The 10,000-nt window shown below is 45.6% G+C and overlaps 1 protein-coding gene across 2 annotated transcripts in view; it reads left to right on the top strand.

Moving 5' to 3' along the window:
* ptpn4a (protein tyrosine phosphatase non-receptor type 4a) overlaps positions 1-10,000 on the top strand; it is a 24,437-nt gene that overhangs the window by 9,469 nt on the left and 4,968 nt on the right. Inside the window, exons 9-16 of one of the 2 annotated variants that reach the window (XM_027145439.2) lie at positions 1,988-2,122; positions 2,326-2,484; positions 5,494-5,647; positions 6,835-6,918; positions 7,020-7,076; positions 7,232-7,388; positions 8,314-8,480; positions 9,594-9,684. In XM_027145439.2, coding sequence (XP_027001240.2) covers positions 1,988-2,122; positions 2,326-2,484; positions 5,494-5,647; positions 6,835-6,918; positions 7,020-7,076; positions 7,232-7,388; positions 8,314-8,480; positions 9,594-9,684 — 1,004 coding nt within the window. Of the gene's footprint in view, positions 1-1,987; positions 2,123-2,322; positions 2,485-5,493; positions 5,648-6,834; positions 6,919-7,019; positions 7,077-7,231; positions 7,389-8,313; positions 8,481-9,593; positions 9,685-10,000 lie in introns of both variants that reach the window. The other variant, XM_027145438.2, reaches the window with a different exon arrangement.

The following is a 10,000-nucleotide window of genomic DNA, read 5'->3' as shown; positions in this document are numbered from 1 at the left end:
TAAAACTATAAGTTATTTTTACTTTCATAAATAAACAATAAATATTACGTTAAAATGCAGGACATGTTTTTGATGGGAAAGCAAATTATGTATCAGTTTGATCCAAGAGCGAATTTTTTTACTTTGCTTTTACGCGCGTGCGTCGTAGTCTTTCAAAAGTGCGTCATCAGCTGTCTGCTTTATCTGAACGGAGAAGCACAGGGTCAGTCAGCGTTGGAGGCGTTTATCTATAACGTTAATTGGCGGAAAGCCGCAAAGACGCCAACCAAAAGCAGTGAAACGTCACTATTCTTATTACCAGAGTTGTAGCACAAACAAAATATTAAAGGTGAGGTCTCCGTCGTTTGAAAGCCAATGTTGACATATAAAATCACCAAAACAAACACGCCCCTAACCCAAACGGGTCCCACCCCTGTATCGATAGCTCCGCCCACACGTACATACGTAACCCGGGCGACTAACAGAAAGAAACGTGTCTTTATCATAGCTGAAGGGAAGAACAATACGATTGTAGATAAACAAACAAGCAAAAATGCCACACAAGCATAATGATGTAAAGGACAAAGGCATATATTAGTTCTGTGTAACAAAGCAAAACCAACGTTACTCACCTATCGAGAAGGAAAAAAGCGCCTCGGCGTCTTAAGTAAAGTCGGCCACATATTCACAGGTGGGAGTTTCCCGAGTCGATAACTCCTGAGCTAAACGCTGTTACTACACAAAACGCGGTTGTAGCTGCCTCTCTACATTACTACGATAGAAAAGAGGTGTTATTTGTGTAGTAACAGCGTTTAGCTCAGGAGTTATTGACTCGGGAAACTCCAACCTGTGAATATGTGGCCAACTTCCTGCTCCTTCAGTTCTCTCCAGCGCTGGAAAGCTGATCCTATATTAACACGTCCTACTTCTTGTCCTTATCGTAAGTCTTTCTTCTCTTTCTTTCTTTGTTTTTATCCTTCATGTCGATGTTAAAACCGCTTTCTGCTAACGTCACACACGCGCATTGAACACTCTCTCTGCCGCATATCGACAAGCCCCGCCCCTTTCTGCTCATTGGCTACACTTTAGTTTTGTTTTTATTTTGTTTGTCGGCTCGACGCGGTTTTCTGAAGCGTTTCGCAAACAACGGAGACCGCACCTTTAATACGAACGATCCATACAATAATAAATAAAAATAACATTTATTGATTTGGTCTTTGTCTTGTGAATATTAGTTTATTAATGACGTCATACATCGGACACACTGTTTGTAGAGAACACACACACACATGAACTGATCTGATTCAAGACTGACATCATTACATCATGCATAAAATTTCGGTGTCCACTTTTGCCATTTTAAATAACACCATAACTTTTGGCTTACTATGTAGTCATATAATATATAATTTAAAACTCTTCTTGTTTTAAATTCTCACTGAGGGATAAAACCCCTAAAGATGAAACCCTAGAACCGCCGCTGGTCAGTATAATAAGTGTGTTTCAGGATCAGAGCTTTACTTCGAGTCAGACTTTTGTGTCAGAGAGGAACGCAGTCGTTCGGTCACAGTCATGCTGCAGGACAGTAAATATCGTTGCCTCATAAAAGTCCAACTAGTGGATAATTTTTAAACTTTTTGCGTCGCGGATGTGACTTTTCGAGCATTTGGCATACGTCGTTATGGACAATTCGGCGTGATCAGAATTTAGTAGCTGAACTTTGTATCTTCAAACACTTCAATTTCCTAGAAATAGTGTTCAGTAGAAATGGAGGTTATGTCGATATGTGACCGCTCAAGCTGTGTTCGGTTGTTTATAACGCTGCGTTTGTGTTACATCACACAGACGTTCTGATATCAGTCGACCTTTATTTGTTAAATATAACCACTTTACCGCCGGTGTTTCGGCACACGCTCTGTCGCGCGGTTCGGTGTTCCTCGGCTTGACGTTAGCGTGTCGGCAGAGTTATCATCTTTTCTGCATCACTGCACGTTTGCTGTTTACTCAGATCTCCCAGCAGGCCTCTGGCTAGGAGGTTGATGGGTGTGAGCGACTGGGAGACGGTGAGCAGGAACTCCGAGTCTGAGGAGAGGCTGGAGACCCGGAGCCTCCCCACCCGCTCTCCACCCGGCACCCCTAACCAGTGAGTACATCTACACACGAGCCACGTCGCTTGTCTGCGAAAGGAATGCAAAATATAATGTGATACGATTGTGTAATAATTTCATTGTAATAACTTTTTTTAAACATTTCATCCTGTTATTGGATTAATTCCCTTTTACTGCGACCTAAAGCTTGTCTGTTACATCAGTTAGTTAACCGGCATGTTCTGGGTTCCCGCAGCAGGAATTCTCTGTTCGTAAAAGACGTTCCCCGGCAGCGGCCGTCTTCCATGGGACATTTAGTGGATCATGTGATTCACGCTTCTCCCAGCCTGCCTGCCTTCACCAACCACAAATCAGCCTCATCCACCCAAACCAACAGCATCAGCCTGGACTCCACACTGTGAGTGTTTATTATACGTTATAATATACTATAACAGGACGACCTGATCATTTATCTGTGTTCATTTACAGCTCCACAGATTCATGTTCAAGCTCGAGCCAGACCAGAATGTCTTTATTTTGTTTTGGTGGTTAGATTGTCATCAGCGTCGTCATCATCATCATCATGGCTCTGACGGTTCCTCCACCTCAGATCCTGTAGATCCTCTCTCAGTTCATAATTCTTCGGTTTCGTTTCTTAAAGCCACTCGTAGATTTATTAGTTTCGTTCGTACCTGCCTAAGAAATCATCTAGTCTACTTTATACCAGGGATGTATCGATACGATATTTCGGATCGGTATCGTCGCCGATCCAGGCGTTTTGAGTGGATCGGGTATCGGCGGTGCGTGACCGATCCAAATCCGATACCCGTGGTCATGGGCGTCGGGAACCATTATAAGTGGGTGGGACAGGACACGCCCACTTTTTAAGACCAATAATATTGGACCCACCCACTTTTACGGTCTTTATTCAGCGCATATGTCTTTTTTTATTACTATTATTTCGATTATTTAGCGCCGCCAGTCGAATCCATTCCGCTTGAGGAATGCCCTAATACATTAAACTCCATTCCGTGTTTTACCTACAGCATTGACCACGCTGCTGCTTCCTGAAATCCATGGGCGTCACAACCGTTATATGTGGGTGGGACAGGACACGCCCACTTTAAAATATCGTCTTTTCTTCACAAAATAATATAATGTAATAATTGCAGTACACATGGTTTAGATTGTTATATCACTAACTGTTAAAAGTTCTGTTCGTTACTGCATTAATACTATTTTAAGGTTTCTTGTGTTTTCAGTTTTCATCCAGTAATAAGGGCATTTTTGTATTTCTTTACCAGAAACAAATAAATCTTAATATTATTGACGATAACGATTAACGATATCGGTATCGAACGATACCGGCAAACTCTGGTATCGGATCGGTTCGGAAGAGAAAAGGTGGTATCGGTACATCCCTAGTTTATACGACTGTAACCCTGACCAGACTAAACTAAGGATCTCTGATCACTCGTCCCAAGCTCGAGGTTCCTCCACATCGCATGACCTTTCCGCATGACACACACACACGTCCCTAGCGTTAACCAGATAAAAAAAGAATCGATCCGAACAAGATTATCCAGAGGAACGACCTATCGAGCCGACGGACGGGAGGAAAGCAAAGCTCTTCCCACGAGCCCTTTAAAGACCTAATCTTCCGGTATCAGATACGAAGGTCCGTCCGTGTCGGCGAGGAACACGTCGTCTACACGTGCAGTGCGAACGACGCAGTGGGATAAAGTCCTACAGACTAGGACGAGGGACAGAAACATTTACAACAAAACGTTTACAAACGGAGGTCAGAAATTACAGCGCTTCAGTTCTGACGTCTAAAGTGTTTGGAAATGATTTTCTGCTCATTTCAAACGAAGACGTGGAAATCCCAAAGGTCACACGCTTCTGACTGTAATGGTGGCTTGCAGTTTGAAAGGTTAGCAATTTTGCGTTCGAACACGGAAAAGAAAAGAAATTGCCTAAAGCCAGCGCGGCTCTGGCCTGCGGTCGGGAGCGAGGCTTAATTCTACGCCACGACTTCTCAGCGTCTGTTTTTACTGTTGCAGAGAGCCTCTGTTTTGTTGCATCCGCGGCTCGCGATTACGGTTCACGCTCTCCGTCACTGTTATTAAACGGTCTGGAACGCAAGGCGGCCGCGGCGAGACGAGCCGTAAAAACTGTTTACTGTTTTCAGAGCGCCGGTGTATTGATTTGCTGCGTGAAAAACAAGCCGTGCTGCTTTTGTGCCCTGACCAGTGGCACTGCTGTAGTATACTACACCTAAACCTCATGACCTTGCCAGGTATGTTCTTGCCGTGCGCTTGTTTTTGCACACCGATCGAGCCGAACAGTGGCATATACCCCCCTCTGCCCTTCCTCGCCTCTCTCTCCTCTGTGTCCGTCACTCTTAAGCTGGCACGAGACTCCGCTGACTGCAGCGTCTGTGAGAATCTGTTTATTTCACACACACTGGCTTCTTCTCAGCGGATAAAGCCATCGGAGTGCTACAAGGCGAGAGGCTGTCTGAGGGCTTTAAGTTGTTTCATGCACATTGAGCTCATTTATAGTGATTGTGTAGGAAGTGCAGGACTGTAAAGATTCCAGTTAAGTCTGGGATTAGTCTAAGAGCTCATTCCTAAAATTCCTGAAGACAGAAGCAAGCAGGAAGCCCGGCTCCACTGAAGCATTTAACAGGAACACTGGGGGGGACAAAGAGGGGGGGGACAGGGGGGGGGGAGAGAGGGAGAGAATCAGTCAGAAAAGGATGACAACCACCTGCTCTTACAGTGGGAACACATCAGTGTCTCTGTGTGTGTCTGCCTGTGTGTGTGTGTGTGTGTGTGTGTGTGTGTGTGTGTGTGTGTGTGTGTGTGTGTGTGTCTGTGTGTGCCTGAGTGTGAGGGTGTGCCTGTGTGTCTGTGTCTGTTTGTGTCTGTTTGTGTGTGAGATGCGTGTGTGTGTGTGTGTGTGTGTGGTGTGTGTGTGTGTGTGTGTGTGTGTGTGTGTGTGTGTGTCACAGCGACAGCAGCAGAACAAAAGGTTTATTAACACAATCTGTGTGTTATATTCTTTGTTTTCTCTGAACTGCCTTTACATTATAAAAGTAAACAGATCTCAGGGGTTACGAGACTTTCCCAAGAGCACGATGGCAGGAGGCTTTAGCCTGGATGCCAGCTGGCATGCACCGTGGCATATGCCATGATAGCTTGTGCTCCTGTCACCCCATCCTGTGCTGTTGGGCTTTATGTAGCACTTCTTCCTCAACATAAACACACTACATGCTGACAGAGCTGTTATGTAACGCACTCGTGTATAACAGAGCCATCGGCGCTCAGGAGCTTCGGTGAAGAAAAACATGACAGTGTATCTTCTAATGAATCACATACAGTCATTGTAAAGCTGTTATTATGGTCTGTTATTTTTTCCTCAGCTCTCCCGAATGTGTCGAAGGGCCACCTCCGGCCCTGCCGCCCAAACAGTCCAGGAAGAACCTGAGTCAGCTCATCCTCTCACGCTCTCAGCAGGAGCTGGACAACCACATCAACGAGATGTACGATGTCCCGATGGCGACAGACAAGACAGCGGTATGTAACGAACACGTAGCACAAAATAAAACACACACACACACACACACACAGTAACCCAGGAGCTTTGTTTTGTAGGTGCTGCGAGATGCTTCACCCTCATCCATTATCGGATAGCTTGTGATAAGAGAGTGTAGAAGTTACTAGAAGACACCGAATGGTGGAAGGAAAGAAGTCATGAAATTAATATTAATTAAATTATTTAACATAATAATGTTAAAACAAGGTTTTTGACGTCTCGCTACGTCGAGACACCGAAAGCTACACTTTGTTTTCTCAGCAACGGTCAAAAAGTGATGCACTACAAAACCTGGCAAACCAAATATCAGGCTCGGAGCAAAATAATCCCCATTTTATTTTTATTATCCTTAAGAGACTTTAACAGAGCAAAACTAACACTTGAAGGGAGCCCACGGTGGCTTAGTGGTTAGCACGTTCGCCTCACACCTCCAGGGTCGGGGTTCGATTCCCACCTCCGCCTCGTGTGTGTGGAGTTTGCATGTTCTCCCCGTGCCTCGGGGGTTTCCTCCGGGTACTCCGGTTTCCTCCCCCGGTCCAAAGACATGCATGGTAGGTTGATTGGCATCTCTGGAAAATTGTCCGTAGTGTGTGTGTGTGTGTGTGAGTGAATGAGTGTGTGTGTGCGCCCTGTGATGGGTTGGCACTCCGTCCAGGGTGTATCCTGCCTCGATGCCCGATGACGCCTGAGATAGGCACAGGCTCCCCGTGACCCGAGAAGTTCGGATAAGCGGTAGAAGATGGATGAATGAATGAATGAACTAACACTTGAACGTCCAATATACAGACAGCATATAAATTGTCCTACAAGGGAGAAAAAGACACTGGATCGTTGCTACACAGTTCTTAAGGACGTGTATGTCTCTGTACCCAGGGGCAGAAACTAACATCTACTAAAGCTGTAGTAAAAACAGGGAAGAGATGAACTTACTGACACTGTGTGTGTGTGTGTGTGTGTGTGTGTGTGTGTGCCAACCAGAACCTTCTGCAAATACAGTAACAACAAACTATGGTTCACAGCCAAACTAGACCCCGACACACACACACACACACACACACACACACATTGACAGTGAAAATACGGAAGCGTTTTAATTTACACCAGCAGATTGTGTTTTTAAAGGATTTCATCATGTGTCCGTGTGTGACGTCGCATTTCTTTCCTCCAGCCCAACGGCGTGGTTCCTCACGATAACCTCGTCCTGATCAAGATGAATCCGGATGAAAACGGCAGATTTGGGTTTAACGTTACGGTAAGAATCTTTCACACTCTAGGTTGAATTTGTCCAGAAAGACAACAGTGATTTGATCCATGGTTATCTCACACACTTAACATCCGACCGTATGCCTGTAGGGGGGCTATGATCAGAAGATGCCCATCATCGTGTCTCGAGTGGCTCCAGGAACATCAGTAAGGATTCGTCGTATATATTTATTTATTTATTAGGAACACTTTGGTTTCTTCTTACTTTTACTACGTCAGGCTGTTATTATTGGGTCAGTGACAAAGCACCGATGACGCCGTAGTACACATGAATCACTCTTCTGTTCTCTTCCTCCTCGCAGGCTGATCTGTGTGTGCCGCGGCTGAACGAGGGCGATCAGGTCGTTATGATAAACGGCCGTGATGTTTCTGAGCACACACACGACCAGGTGGTCATGTCCATCAAGTCCAGCTGTGAAAGCCACTCAGGGGAGCTCATCCTGCTGGTCAGGCCCAACGGTGTGTGCTGGCTCGGATTTCAACACTGCAGTGTGTGTGTGTGTGTGTGTGTGTGTTTGTGTATCTGTGGTGTATACACTCAGCACAGCACTTCGATAGTAACACCAGCGTGCAGCGTATAAATTAAACATGGCGGCATAATTCCTGGTGCCAGATGAACATCTGACCTCCTCACATTTGCTCATGGAGGAACGTACGTTCTGTGTAGCGTCTGCTTCCAGCACGATCACGGGCCGCGTCACGAAGCAAACGTCGTCTCAGACCAGGTGTCACGAACGTGACGGGGAGTCCGGTGTTCTTCCGTGTTCTCACCGGTCATCGGATCTGGAAGCGGTAGAAGGTCAGGATGAAAGAAGGTGCCATCTTAAAGGTGAACTCACTTATCTCGACATGGACCAGAGTTTCCAGCATCTTTTGGAATCCATGTCATGAACAACTGAGGCTGGTGTTGAGAAGGAAGGACGAACTGACCTGGAATTATTATAGTGTTCCTAATTCCTGGCTCTTTAGCCACATTTCCACCAAGTAAACCAGGGTCATGAGTGGCTCCTGGGTGATTATACAGGAGCTTTGTTTAGTTCTTGAAGGTACCAGAGTGGATGAGGAACAGAAGAGAATTAGTGTGACTCATGTGACACAACCGTGCATGTCTTTGGACCGGGGGAGGAAACCAAGTACCCGGAGGAAACCCCCGAGGCACGGGGAGAACATGCAAACTCCACACACACAAGGCGGAGGCGGGAATCGAACCCCCAACCCTGGAGGTCTGAGGCGAACGTGCTAACCACTAAGCCACCGTGCCCCCCCTCCTTTGTCTATTTATTTATTTATTTGTGTGAACTTTCTTTTGTCTTTCGAATCACCTCTATAAAACCTTCATATCTCAGTTCCTCCGTTTGTCTAAACCGAGTGTTTTTTCCCTTAGCAATCTACGACGTGGTGGAGGAGAAGCTGGAGACGGAGCCCGATTTCCAGTACATCCCGGCCAAATCGCCCTCGGACCCTTCAGAGCTGGATCGGGACGCCTGGAGAGACTCCATGCAGCAGCTGAAAGAAGGCCTGAGCAGTGGAGCTCTGCTCGCTCAGTTCGATGTAAGTCTGGCACCGACTTACACCCGGAGGAAAGCTTCATCAGAACGGATCGATCGACACCACCGACGTATCTAGAGCATGTGTTATTTAAGCCTTAGTGTCGTCTCTGGTTTGGTTTGTGGTCGAGCTCCACATGAACATCTCTGAGGTTTAATGATCACCCAGATCAGAGGTTGTTTACTGACAGTTGAATTAAATCCTGGAGCAGAACCGATGAACTTAGACACATGGCTCTGGTTCAGGAGACCTTTTTTTTTTTTTTTTACTTGTGTAGTAGACGCAGTCTGTTGCGAAATAAATCCGTCGATTATTTACCTCGAGGCGGCTCGCCGAGTCGGAGAGGAACGTTTCGTCGATTTATTTGATTTATTCCTTAGTTGTTTGGACAGAATGGTTTTAAAGGATGAATGATGTCATTGTTAGTTCTGTAGAACTGGATCTTCTTCCTCCTTGGAGTTACATGGCAGCTCTTAAATTATAAGCTTAAAGCAGCACTGAAGCTCTCGCAGCTCTACAATATTTACATGGTATAGAGCCACTGGCGTGTTTCAGTGATGCTCTATACCATGTAAATATTGTAGAGCTGCTTTAAGCTTCACACCGAGGTCATGTAAACATACTGAAACAGCAACAAGGCGTTTCCCACATACAGGATGTGACCGTATCTCCGAGTACTTCCTATTACTTCCTGTCTTTAATCAAACAGACTCCAATATCACTTCCTGTTTGATTGTGTGTGTCGACATATATACGTAGCGCCCGTTCCAGCCAATTAAAGAATACAGACCTGGCAACCTTCGCTCTTTTGACACAGTAGCTCCGTCTTTTCCTGTCGCGTCGCAACGAACGATCACTTAATAGTAGGTAATAAAATAAACTACAACAACGAACTGGAACGAGTAACAGCCTCCTGTATATCCCGTGGAAGCCCCGCCCCTTCCTCCCGTCTCTCGGGGTGTATTTGTGTACTGAGATAGATCTAACAAGGTTTGTTAAATATAAAGCTCCAAATGTTAAAGGACTCCTCTGTGGTACAGAAGGCTCAGGGTTATTTATTTATTTGTTTGTTTGTTTGTTTGTTTGTTTGTTTATTTGTTTATTTATTTATTACAGCAACTCTACCGTAAAAGGCCTGGAATGACCATGTCGTGTGCCAAGTTACCGCAGAACATCTCCAAAAACCGCTACAGAGACATCTCGCCTTGTGAGTATCGTCGTATCCGGACGGTTTCTGTCACGATTAATAACACACTAATACCAGCTCCGATCGTCTTCCGTGCGATGAAGATTCTGGACCTCCGCTGAGACGAGGGCGACCCTGTGAGGATCCTGAGACGTCTAGAGATCTACCAGCTCCAGTTAGAGGAGATGTGAACTCTGTGTGATCTTTTACATCACTACAACATTTATCAGACTGTATATTTATAAGCACCCACTCCAGTGTCACCCAGAGGAGGATGAGGTTCCCCTTTGAGTCTGGTTCCTCTCAAGGTTCCTCCTTTACCATCTAAAGCACTATT

Source organism: Tachysurus fulvidraco, chromosome 6 (genome assembly GCF_022655615.1).
Source record: "Tachysurus fulvidraco isolate hzauxx_2018 chromosome 6, HZAU_PFXX_2.0, whole genome shotgun sequence".
Taxonomy (NCBI): Eukaryota; Metazoa; Chordata; class Actinopteri; order Siluriformes; family Bagridae; genus Tachysurus; species Tachysurus fulvidraco.
Note: the sequence above shows the minus strand (reverse complement) of the source record. Positions and strands in the feature narration are given on the sequence as shown.